Raw genomic sequence first — 13,360 nt, 5'->3', positions numbered from 1 at the left:
CACAAAGTGAGCTGTAGGGGAACCTTCAGGGGACCAGCAGTTCATTTTTGCCCAAAGGGACCAGATTTCCCAGAATCCGCCCCTGTGCAGCGCACTTTGCGCACACTCTGCGTCACTGCAGCAAGCAGACCGACAGAGGGCAGTGATGAGGTTCTACTGTCATTATTTAGGTGAAATAAGGGGATATTAGTTTAAAGGAGAAGGCAGTGATCTTATAACTAAGTCGTTTTTAACTGTGTCTTCAGGACTCGCCATGTTTGGAGTCATTTCACGGTCAGAGGATGGATGTCAGCGCAGGTGGTGTCTGATTTGTCAGCTGCTGTAAATCAACTCATTTCCGACGTTTTTTCTGGCTCCGTTTCCTGTTTCATCACTTCCACTGCCGTTGCTGCGACACGGGACGTCAACAACAATGGCGGACAAGGAGAAGCGCCGGTCCGGGGTGACTCCCGCGGGGATGCCCGTAGGCAAAGCCGCCAGATCGGACAGCGACAGGGAGTTTCTGTCGCAGGCCGGCGTCGGAGAGCTGCTCCGCGGTGCCATCCTGAAGATGGTCGAAGCCCGATCGGACGATCCCATCGGGTTCCTGGCCGACCACTTCTGCAACCTCGCCTCCGTGACGGACACCGGCACCGCTGGATGCGGCGACGAGGAGCCGCTGAACTCCGGCGCGCTGAGCGCAGGCGCGCAGGAGCAGCAGCATCTGAACCGGGCGCTGTGGCACCTGCGGCTGGCGCACCACTCCCAGAGGTGAGGCCGAGACCTAGAGGTTTGCGGTCCTAAATGGACCAGTGTAGGACAGATGGGGGATCAGTGGGGAGCACGCTAACAGGCTGAACCATTAAAACGGGGATCTGGAGCTCAAGGCTTCATTCACAGCCTTTTATTGTTCAAACAGAAGAATATTTAAACAGTATTCTGTGTTTTTAGCAGGACTTTGACTCTAAATACAAGGCTGGGAGTTTAGGAGATTGCCCCAGCCTCCATTGGGACCCTAAATCTGCTAAAAAGCACCTGTTTTGGCTTTATTTTGCTCGAAAATACGCAGAACATCCTGTTTATATTATTCTAATATATTTAAACCATCTAGCTATTTATAATTTAGCTTGGCATCTCTACACTGAGTTCCCTTTGTGTCAGTATCATAACAAACACCTCAGCATCACAGTACACAGGCCTGTATGGGCCACCACGACGAGCCTAATCTTTGAGCACACATTAACAAAAAAATTGATGATGCAGGATTCATGTCACATTTGTCTGATGGATCTATTTAGTGAAGTGCATCAGTCCCTCCTGCAGCAAAACACCCACAACATGATGCTGCCATCTCCCTACTTCACAGCTGGGATGGGGTGACAATAATACAAAACAAACAAACAAACAAAACAAAAATCCTCCACATGTCAGGTTCATCCTGGGTACAATTTCCAGATGCCTTAATTTTCCACGTTCATCTGTTCAAACAATTATGTGCAAGTATAAACACCATGGGAATGTCCAGCCATCATACCGCTCAGAAAGGAAACGGTTCTGTGTCCCAGAGATGAAGTGTTCTGGTGCAAAATGTGCGTATCAACCCCAGAACAAAAGCTAAAGACCTTGTGAAGATGCTGCTGAAGCTGGTAAGAGAGTCATTATCCACAGTGGAACCAGTCCTGTACCGACATGGGCTGGAAGACTGCTCAGAGAGGAAGAAGATGTTACTCCAAGAGCAACATAAAAAAGCCAGATTACAGTTTGTAAATGCACACAGGGACAAAGAGCTAAATTTTTGGAGACATGCTCTGTGGTCTGATGAAACTGAAGTTAAATTGTTTGGCCTTAATGACCATCGTTACATCTGGAGGAAAAAGGGGGAAGCTTGAAGCCTGAGAACACCATCCCAGCTGTGAAGTACGGGGGTGGCAGCATCATGTTGTGGAGGTGTTCTGCTGTAGGAGGGAAGGACGAGGAAAGATCATTATGTAGAAATATTGAAGCAACATCTCAAGACATCAGCCAGGAAGTTAAAGCTTGGGCACAAATTCTTCCACATGGACAATGACCCAAAGCATACCACCAGAATAGTTACAAAGGACAACAAAGGCAATGTTTTGGAGTGTCCATCACAAAGCCCTGATTTCAATCCTGTAGAACATTTGTGGGAAGAGCTGAAAAGACATGTGGAGCAAGGTGGCTTACAAACCTGTTTCAGTTCCACCAGTTCTGTTGGAGGAATGGGCCAGAATTCTATCAAACTATTGTGAGGAGCTTGTGGAAGGAAAACATTTGACCCAAGTCATACAGTTTAAAGGCAACACTACCAAATACTAAGGAAATGTATGTAAACTTCTGACTTTAAAGAAAGTAATAAAAAAAATCTCATTATTCTGGCTTTCAGCAAATAGGAATAATTTTGGTAATCCTAACTGACCTAAAACAGGAAACGTTTAGTCTGATTTAATGTCAGATAGTGAGGAAAAAAAAGCTTTTATATCTTTTTATAAAGTGTATGTAAACTTCTGGTTTCAACTGTGTGAAGAGACGACTAGCTGACATTTGCATTATTAGTTTTTTGTGTCTTTAAAGATGGAACTTTTTCTGACAGATATATCTTAAATATATATTTCATCTATAATCAGAGATTATTTGATCTACTAGTCCAATATTGCAGATTGTGAATCAAAGCCATGATGAGAAATAACAGGGAACATTTCAGCAGACCAGCTCTGATCTTCACTTTCTGATAAGAGACCCCTTAATAAAAAGTTTTAAAATCCTAATTAATCACCGTATAGATAGCTAAACTTTTGCTTATCTTTCAAGAATTATAGCTGCTCCTTATCCTCTTCCAGCATGACACTTGATTTACATTTTGGCTCTTTTGTCAGAAAGACTTGTTTTACCTCAGATTTTCTTTCATCATGTCGTGCCGGTCTTATGTATCCACGTTATGAGATGTCTGTCCCTCAGATAACCACCTTAATACTGTGCTGATAGATGGACTTTAATATGTTCTTTGATTAAAAAATGATTTAAAAAGTCAACGTTTTTTCCAGAAACACATTCGTCTTACTCAGAATATTCCTCACTGAAAATAACAGCATAAATGACAGACATTCATATCTTTATGTAAAACAATAGAAGTAAAAATGATCATGGTGTTGCAGGAAGCTTAAAAACAGCCTTATCATCCTACTCCTGGTTAGGATCATTTGCTTGCTGACAATGACACAGTGAAGTAAAATCCATTATTTTGGGATATTCCTATCAAAGCTGTTAAGTTAAACATAATTAAAAATGTCTCGGGCTGCAGGGTGGCACAGTTGGTAGCACTGTTGCCTCGCAGCAAGAAGGTTGCCGGTTGGCGTCCCGGTGGGGGCACCGGAATCTTTCTGCGTGGAGTCTCCATGTTCTCCCCGTGCAGCGTGGGTTCTCTCCGGGTTCTCCGGCTTCCTCCCACAGTCCAGAAACATGCTGAGGTTAATTGGTGATTGTAAATTGTCCGTAGGTGTGAATGTGAGTGTGCTTGGTTGTCTGTCTCTAAGTGTAGCCCTGTGATAGACTGGTGACCTGTCCAGGGTGTCCCCTGTCTTCACCCTGAGTCAGCTGGGATAGACTCCAGCCCCCCATGACCCTAATGAGGATTAAGCGGTGTATAGATGATGGATGGATGGATGGATAAAAATGTCTCTTTCTGTCACGCTCCTATGGTCTAACTAATGATTTGCTCCCTTTTTATTCCATTTCCCTCCCAGATCCGCCTTCAGCAACAACGTCCGTGTGGCCTACGACCTCCTGAACCTCACCGGGCCTCGGCGGTCTGCAGGTGAGGCTCCTGAAGGTCCCGATGGCTCCAGCAGCGACAGCCCCACCGGAGAAGCAGGAGGAGGAGGCGGCGGAGGAGGAGGAGGAGGAGTGAGAGGAGGCCTCTACACACAGACTCTGCAGTGTTTGTGCAGCGAAGGCGGAGTCCCTGCCTCCACCTCCGCCCCGCTCCTCCGCCGCCTCCACTGCCAGGACCACGAGGCCGTCCCTTACGACGTCTTCCGCCACGGCGTGCTCACGTGCGCCGTCTTCTCGGACTACATCCGGCAGGCTCAGAGGCTGTACGCCGAGGTGTGCTGCCCAGACGAAGGGCCCGCCTCGAGGGCGCTGTGCCTGGCCGTGCTGGGGACCTTAAAGGAAGCACTAGAGACTTCCCAGGGCCCCGATGCAAACTGCTGCGTTAATGCCAACACTAGAGCTAGTTCCTGTCTGGAGACTAATGCGAAGGCGATCCGCTATCTGGAGGCCAGTGCCAAGATCTCTCCCTACAAGCTGGCTCAGGCCATGGCTGGAGGACAGACACGAGGGCCTGGTGGCGATATGGATGCGAAGGAGTTTGAAAATGCAGCCGCGGAGCTGTTCATCACTCGAGTGAAAGTTGTGTCCTAAGTTTTGTTGTGACTGATGAATGTCTAGCAATTTAGAGTAAATAATGAACCTCTCTTCACCTCCTGTAACCTCCAACATACTGCTCTGAAGACTTACACTAAACCCAATAATTCACGTGTAAAATCTGATGTTTGTTGACCGATCATGAACTTTTTAATATGGCACTAATGAGGAATCGTCTGCTGTGACTGTACGTCGTTACCGTGCTGTGTGAATGAAAAGAGTTCCTCTCCTAGACTACATTTATTCCTCAAAATCAGTATTTACCCTGATCGTTTCTCTTGTCGTTCAACCTTTGCCATCAAGTTCTCAGATTGGATAGTAACGCTCTCTCCTCCAGTTTCAGTGAAACCAACATTGCTGTAATAAATCCACGTTTTTTTTCTTAAACTTATCGCTTCTATCTTTTCTTGAGGCTGTCAGACGGGTGTTGGCTCAACTCTAAAGGCTGTGCAGCAGAACAAGAGTTCAAATTGATGTTCACTTATTTACTTGAACTTGTATTTTTATCTCAAGTGTTCCATTTAAAAAGCAAGTAAAGTGTTTGCATCACGTAGTTGTTTACAGACAAGGAATTCAAAAGCCGTCATTATGCATGATTTGTGCAAAAGAAAAAAGAAAAAAATAGACCAAAATCCTTCACTTGGATTGAAGAGAAATGAAAGAGACTGAGCAGAACTGCAGCTTCCCAAGGGAACACAACTTTTCAAATTTACCAAACAGCCCAGATTGTTTATCCGTGTACTGATAAAGAAAGAAAACTGCAGTATCACACTGATAAAAGATCAATTAAGATGTCTGGACTAAAAATGGACACTGAAGTTTTGATGTGCAAATTACACAAACCTTTATTTAGCAGTGATTAAATGATCAAATCGCAAAATGAATTCTCACAGGGTGGTGCAAAAAGATAACTCGGCGAGCACACTGATGCAAAACACATTTACTCAAGTGGAGCAGACGGATAAAGTTTTGGGTTTTATGCAGCTTCACACTTGTACTCTACTAAATCTCCAAGGCAAATGTCGTACCGTTTACTGACAACCTTAGTTCCCGGTTCCTCTTCAGATCACATTTTTTCATAGTTTTCGTGTCCAGTGAAAATAACAAGTCTCCAAATGTGGTGATTCTGAATGGATTGAGTATTTCTTTATGGGTTGGGGGAAATGTTTCTTCTTCCCAGGTTAACTACTCTTGGATGAGCTGGAAAGTGCATTGACTAGTGACGAGCTAGAAATACACGTTTTTCACACAAGACAGATGTGTAAACGCCACATGTGTCCACACACATGCAAACACACGATGATCTTACAGAATATGATGCGTTGCTGCAGATTAAACTACAGCGTACAGTAACACACACAGTAATGCAACAATAATGCTGCTTAAGAAACGTCATGTGTGACAGTGACCCTCCAGATCTCACCAGAGTTTAGAACAACAAAAGATGAATCTAACACAAACTCCCAAATGTGCTGCAGAGAAATTGTGATTATTTCAGTTAGACTCTGAAATACCATCAGAGTGTAGCCCTGTGATAGACTGGTTACCTGTCCAGGGTGTCCCCTGCCTTCACCCTGAGTCAGCTGGGATAGACTCCAGCCCCCCATGACCCTAGTGAGGATTAAGTGGTGTATAGATAATGGATGGATGGATATTTGAAATGAATAGTGAACAGAGAAACTGATGATAGTTCAACAAACAGCACAATAAATCTCATGTTGATTGAAGCACATCATGGCAAGTGTTACAACAATAAGACAAGTAAAACAGGATATCAGTGCTGTACGAAAAGCAGGAAACAATGCTGAAGATTCCTCAGTGGATTTATATTTTTAAAAAATCCTGATAAAATTTGCAAAATGCAGAACTTAGTTTTGGTTCCCAAATAACAAACACTGAACAAGATCTGAGATGGTGGAGCAACACTGGTACCTGACATGGCACAGGCCGATCCTTTACCTGAGTAAATGACCACTGGGTCTACAAGATAAGATAATACACAACTTTAATCATCCTGAATTAAATTCTAGAGTTAAATGTTACTCAGGAAAAAAAATACATAAGAATAAATACAGCCTAATAGAGGAGGTGGGTGAGAGGAAGCCAAGCTGACATCCATCATGGACAACACGTCTCACCACCTGCATGACCCTGTGGGCTCTCTGAGCAGCTCCTTCAGCAGCAGACTGATACACTCACAGTGAAAGACGGAGCGCTGCCACAGGTCCTTCATCCCAACTGTGAACTGTCAGAATCTACAATAATATGTTATAGTTCTCCTTCAATATTGTACCTTTACATACAGTCATCCTCAAATATATTCATACCCTACCATTAAAGAAAAGGCAAAATTCATAATAGTCATTCAAATTACTAGAAACTGAAAAAGTAGTAATAAATACAAATGTGTTAAATTATAATTTAGTGAAGTAAGACATTGCTTTTAAATTGTGGTTGAAAAGAATAATTAAAACAAACAAAAAACAAACAAACAAACAAAAAAAACCCACAAAGCTGTCCTGGACAAATTACTTTGCTGATGAGCAGTCGGCCAAAATCCAAACACCTGTCAACAGGTGCAGAAGTCTGATTGAGAGTTATAGAATACACATGATTGCAGTGACTGGCTCAAAGGGTTGTTCAATAAAACATTAGTTTACGTGTCCCATCATGCTTTTTTGCCTGTTTTTTTTTTTTTTTTTTTTTTAATATTTCTGTTTAATCACAATTCAAAAGTGATGTCAGGATTTTCATTAGTTTTTAATTTATTCCTACTTCTGTCAATTTCAACTGATTTCAGTGACAGCAGTTTTTTTTCCTTCTTTAATGAGAGGGTATGAATAAATCTGAGGACGACTGTATATACTATATAATATTATATCCATTTTTCCCATGTTCAATATCCTTCACACTGCATCACATTTTGATCCAGTTCTCATGTGCAATACATGTTGTGTTGTGTGCAATGCTCTTCCTATTTATAGTTATACTTTTATTTGTCCTGTTTTTTTTTTGTACTATATTTGTTTGCTCTATAAATAAAGATATTATTATTATTATTATTATATTTTTTTCCGTCTTTGGTTAACTTGTTGCTATTTTTGTGCTCTTGTCCTGCATCTGTTCTGCTGCAACACGTGAGTTTCCCCATTTGTGGTGATGAATAAAGTACAATCTAATCTAAAAGGAAAGCAATTACTATTAACATTACTCAAAACAAGTAAGCTAAAATTAGGCCTGAATAAAAAGTAAGAAGTGATACTGGCAACGATACTGACATGACATGAGAATAAATGCAGTGCCCAATGTAAACTTAATGAGATATAAGTATGATAAACAATTAAAAATAAAACTAAAATCAGACGAGAAGCGAAATGTGATACTGTCCATGAAAGTGAATTAAATATTGCACATGAAATAAAACATTGCAAATGATACTGACAGTGACATTGCATGAGCTAATATTATAAATGTTATTGATTTGATTATTGATTGTGCACACATACATTGATGAGTGCCGGTTTGAGCCACCAGGGGGCAGCACCACTCAGAGCCACACACTCAGAGGCAGAACGCGGAAGTGTCCTGGTTTGTTTTGCTCCGTGGAGCTGAAGTGAAAAGATGAGGAGCGACCACAAGGCGTGAGCGTCCCGCCGTGTGACTTTTATGACTGTGACTTCATGACTGGTGTGTTTAGTCCCGGCTGGTGGAGTCAGAATGGAGGAAGAGGAGCAGCTGCGCTCTCTGATGTTCCTCATGACTTACATGCTGCTGAAGCGCAGGAGAGACATGAACGACGCAAACATCCAGAGACGCAACGAGATCCAAAGACGCATCCGACACCGACAGTACTTCTTCCAGAGACAGAGGAGGATGCTCATGGTCGGTCCCTCCTTCTCTGTCCCGTTTTACACCAAAGAAAAAACTGCAAACTGCTCTAAACACAAACTATGACATGTGCATATTCCTTTGGACTGATTTGGATGACAGATCATTTTGGTACCAGAGGCGTTGTTAGGATCTAAAGTGAATATAAAATGTAAGACACTGGCCATCCCAGTTAGTGCAGATCATGTAGATCAGTGGTTCTCCAACTGTGTGACAAAAATGTCTGCGAACCACAAGAACTAACCAAATGTTAGAATACTTATTTTAACTGTATATAATAGTTTTATTATGTAGACACATTGTCCTAAGAACACTTCTTGGGCTACGATATCTGCACACTGTATTATGGGAGTGTAAACTGTAAAAGTTTTAACAATTTAAAATCTGAAAGTCAAGATTTTTTTCCAATTTTGCTTGAAATATACATAAATGACCAAAAAAAAAGTCAAAGAACAGAACACCTAAAGGCTAATTTTGCATTGTGGATCCTGTGGTCATTCCCAAAAGGTGCAGTATGAATAAATAAATTAACTAAAAAGACAAACAAATACATGTTTTGACATTTGTTGTGGTTGCACTGTAAGAAATAAAAGAGATCACCAACGATTACATTTATAGACGTAAAGAAAATGTGGTAGAAACTTAATATATTCTTGTTTAAGAGGAAAATTCTGGATATTTGAACGCACACAGTCTCAATGGATGTGTTACAAAACACAAGCTGACTCACTGAAATCTCTTTTATTTTCATCCCTTGTCCCCCAGATGATGCTCGCAGGAGGCATCCGCTCCAACGCCCGCATCCGCACTCGTCCCTGGACCAACACTCCGAGCACGGATTGGTGGGAGCGGGTGGTGATGACAGAATTCCAGCCCTCTGATTGGCTGGATAAGTTCCGCATGAGCCGGGAGACGTTCTTCTACCTCTGTGACAAGCTGAGGCCTCGTCTGGCTCGCCAGGACACCAGCTTCCGCCTGGCGCTGCCGGTGGAGAAGCGCGTGGCCGTGGCTCTGTGGCGCCTCGCGTCCAACATCGAGTACCGCACCATCAGCACCTTGTTCGGCGTGGGGAAGTCCACGGTGTGCAGGTGTGTCCGAGACATGTGTCACGCCATCGTGGCGCTGCTCAGCTCCATCTACCTGCGACCCCCCAGTGAGCAGGAGCTGGAGGATTCAGCTCAGCTCTTCCAGGCCTACTGGGGTTTTCCTCACTGTGTTGCTGCCATTGCAACACTCCACACAGCGATCATCACCCCGTCAAACAATGCGTCTGACTACGCCAATCCTGCTGGCTGGCTCTCAGTGCTGTCTCAGGTAGAGGAGGCTCTCGACTATGCTGCTGCATAGACGTTCCTGCTGGTTGTCTGTCAGATTTTGACTGCTTGCCTCTTTCTGTTTCTGCTGTTTCAGGTGGCAGTTAGCGGCCGTGGACAGTTCTGGGATGTGTGTGCCAGTTTTCCAGGCGGAACAGATCCAGCAGACATCTTACAGAACTCCTCGCTGTGGGCCACAGCCGCAGAAGGTGGACTGTCACCTGTCCCACCACCTGTCTTCATGGGGAAGCCACTCAGGTAAACTGCTTGATAGTTTGGGGTCATTCAAACTCAAATCAACAGATTTTTAGAAGAATTTCTGCTTGATCATCTCTAGTTTACCTGAATTTCATATAAAATATGGATACTTATAAAGATATTTGTGAAATTTTAGCTTTATATATCAAATACTCTCCGATATAGATAGATAGATAGATAGATAGATAGATAGATAGATAGATAGATAGATAGATAGATAGATAGATAGATAGATAGATAGATAGATAGCCTGTAGGCCAAAAATGGAAAAATATGGCCATACAAAAAAAAACTTCTTAGTTATACACAAAGATCTGTTTTCAAACCCCAGAACTCTTTTATACATGAGTGAGGCTATCCAGCAGTATTTTTGTTTGTGTCATACATGCTCATTAGTAATGAAAGTTCAACAAAAATAACTTTTGCTTTATTTATGTGCCCCAGTATGTCATATTTAAAAAGCATTCTATATGTTTTGTTATTGACGCCTGCATTGTCAACTTTTTCATCAATATGTGCCAAAAGATGGGATCTTTCATGACAGTGAAACACTTTTTTTCATATTTCAACTCCCCCACAATCACAGATTATTTAATCTACTTGTCTGATTTTGCAGATTCTGAATTAATGCCATGATGAAAAATGGGCATTCTGGCTTTTATTTTTAATTGTTCGTCAGATATTGTCATCAAAACAAAACCTCAAAGTTCAATGGGTGAGAAAATGTGTTGAAAGTGGATTGACAAGCAAAAAATCTCAAAAAATATTTTATAGATCAAGCTAAAATGTCCGCAGCACCACTTTAAATAACCCAAGTTTATCATAAACAAGTTTTAAACAACTCAGAGATGGTCAAGCTGAAGGCCCTAAGTACCAAGTGCTTGTAATATACATCTTTATGCCGATGACACAGTTTTGTACTGTCGTGTGGGCACAGTACTTTCTGCTATCACAGCCTTGCATCTGACAAGCATGAATTACTTCTTAATGCAGATAAATTAAACACACGATCTTCTCCAGAAAATACAGCAATATGGTCATCTCTGCTACGAGAGCTACAATTACTGAAAGAGTTTTAGAGTACAAATATCTGGGAATGAGGATTAATGAAACACTGACTTTCAAGCATCATGTGTGGATGCTGGTGACTAAATTATGAAAAAAAAGCTGTTAATTTTCGCCACTGCATTGCAGAAAGATGCCTATTGATGCAACTTGGACAGTGTTTATCACTCTGATGTTTATTACTGGTGATAATTACAATACTAATCACTTTGAGCCGGATTATGAAGTTGGGTGGTTCTTTCTCTCTCAAAGGTGTGACAGACTGTGGTCCTTATTTATCTTTAAGGCTCTTCTTTTGACTCATTTTTATCCAAATTCAAGTTTTAAATTTCATTGTATTTTACTTCCAGCTGCTCTTAATTTAATTGATTTACTTGTTTTTAAATCTTAAATGCTTGAATTAACTTTTTTTCTATTTTACCTTTTCATATTTTTTATTCGTGTGCCTACATGTTTTACTCCTCAATGTATGGCGAGTTTAAATAAAGGTTGAATGACTCATTTTTCATCTTAAAGGCAAGCAACAAGCTGCTAGACTTGCTGGAGTATGTTGGATTGTCGCTCAGCTTCCTCTGACATTTATCTGTCTGCTTTTAAATAACGCATGACGGCATATAAAGCTGAACTGCAATGACTAACTGATCAAGAGGAAAAATAATCATCAACAGTTTTGGAAATCACTTCCTGTTTCTTTTTTTTTCACAGTTTTGCTTCTCAAATTGGGGCAATTATCTGCGATTCTTTGTTTCTCTCATAGTAAACCAACTGAACTGATTGGACTTTAGACTGTTGAAACAAGATGTTTGAAGACATCACTTCTGCCTTTGGACAACTGTGATAGCATCCTTCTCTATTTATTTATTTTGTAGACTAAAGGATTTCACAATTAATTAAAAAACAAAAGAGATTGTGAGAATCGAGCATTGGAAACATCATGATTCTACTGAATAATCTCCTCTTGTTTGAGCTGGGTTAGAGCCACGTGATCACGTAACAACTGAATGAAGCCTGTCTGTTCTGTCTAGGTATGTGTTGCTGGGGGAGGCCTGCTACCCTCTGCAGAGCTGGCTGATGAAGGCCTATCCTGAGGAAAAGAGCCGGAGGGCGAGTCACGCAGCGCTGACGGAGCCTCAGCAGCTGTTTAATCAGCAGCTCACCAGAGCGCTGCGTGTTTCCGACGAGGCGCTGCTGAGGCTGAGGGCCCGCTGGCAGTGCCTGAGCAAGAGAAACGACTGCGGGCTGGACGTGGTGCCCACCATGATCCTGGCTTGCTGCATTCTGCACAACATGTGCGAGTCCCACGGAGACGCTTTCAAAGCAGAGTGGCAGGTGGAGGTGGCCGAGGCGGAGAGCCCCCAACCAAGCCACAAGCAGCTCCTCTCCACTAGCATGGACCAGAGTAATGCCGAGGAGGTCAGACGCCTCTTCTGTGAATATTTTGAACAGCAAAGTGACTGAGAAGGGACTAAAATGATGAAAATCCCTGTAAACTTTTGTACTTGTTGTATTTTCCTAATTATACCACCAACATGTGTGTACTATAGGAATTAAAATCTCATATTATATTCCGGGCTGCAAGGTGGTGCAGTTGGTAGCACTGTTGCCTCACAGCAAGAAGGTCGCCGGTTCGCGTTCCAGTGAGGACACCGGAATCTTTCTGTGTGGAGTTTGCACGTTCGGGTTCTCTGGCTTCCTCCCACACAGTCCAAAAACATGTTGAGGTTAATTGGTGATTGTAAATTGTCCGTAGGTGTGAATGTGAGTGTGCTTGGTTGTCTGTCTCTAAGTGTAGCCCTGTGATAGACTGGTTACCTGTCCAGAGTGTCCCCTGCCTTCACCCTAAGTCGGCTGGGATAGGATCCAGCCTCCCCACGACCCTCGTGAGGATTAAGCGGTGTATAGATAATGGATGGATGGATATTATATCCCATATTAACATGTGTCCATAAGCTGAATAGGCAGTGCAGCGAGCATCTTAACCCACAGTGGAATCTGATGCACTGACTCTGAGTAAAGCTCCATGGTTATGCCAAATCTGGCAGTGTGAAGTCTTAATAATGCATGCATGGGATTTTTGTTGGAAGACTAAAATTCTCATTTTCCCATTTTAAATCCATCTAAAAAAAAAAAAAAAGCACTGTATAATAAGACTTCTTTGTATATACTGCATATATTATTCTCACATATTTTGTACATTTTTGTAGTGCGTCATTGCGTAAAGATTCAAGTTTTATTGATGGTTTGGTGCACATGCTTTTGTTGGCGTTTTTGTTGATTTCAAAAGCTTACAACTAAGGCTGGACAATATATCATTTTAGCACTGACACTGCGATGTATATATATATACACAGTAGTCACTATGCAGGATGTACAATGTGCAGCAAATGAGCTCAACATCTGAATTTGTCTTTCAA

At 42.2% G+C, this 13,360-nt stretch overlaps 2 protein-coding genes across 2 annotated transcripts; both read left to right on the top strand.

The window, feature by feature from the left end:
- The first annotated feature begins 412 nt into the window (after positions 1 to 412).
- tpgs1 (tubulin polyglutamylase complex subunit 1) lies at positions 413 to 4,810 on the top strand. Its single transcript, XM_008293426.1, has 2 exons — positions 413 to 750; positions 3,741 to 4,810. The coding sequence occupies exons 1-2, from the start codon at positions 413 to 415 to the stop codon at positions 4,417 to 4,419; spliced, it is 1,017 nt and encodes a 338-aa protein (XP_008291648.1). The 3' UTR covers positions 4,420 to 4,810.
- Positions 4,811 to 8,030: 3,220 nt separating this feature from the next.
- On the top strand, positions 8,031 to 12,528 carry LOC103365871 (putative nuclease HARBI1). The gene is made up of 4 exons (XM_008293425.1): positions 8,031 to 8,304; positions 9,076 to 9,624; positions 9,721 to 9,881; positions 11,972 to 12,528. Exons 1-4 carry the CDS (start codon positions 8,140 to 8,142, stop codon positions 12,402 to 12,404), a joined length of 1,308 nt encoding a protein of 435 aa, XP_008291647.1. The 5' UTR covers positions 8,031 to 8,139; the 3' UTR covers positions 12,405 to 12,528.
- The last annotated feature ends 832 nt before the right edge of the window (positions 12,529 to 13,360 follow it).

This window comes from Stegastes partitus, unplaced genomic scaffold (genome assembly GCF_000690725.1).
Source record: "Stegastes partitus isolate 25-593 unplaced genomic scaffold, Stegastes_partitus-1.0.2 Scaffold887, whole genome shotgun sequence".
Lineage (NCBI taxonomy): Eukaryota > Metazoa > Chordata > Actinopteri > Pomacentridae > Stegastes > Stegastes partitus.
Note: the sequence above shows the minus strand (reverse complement) of the source record. Positions and strands in the feature narration are given on the sequence as shown.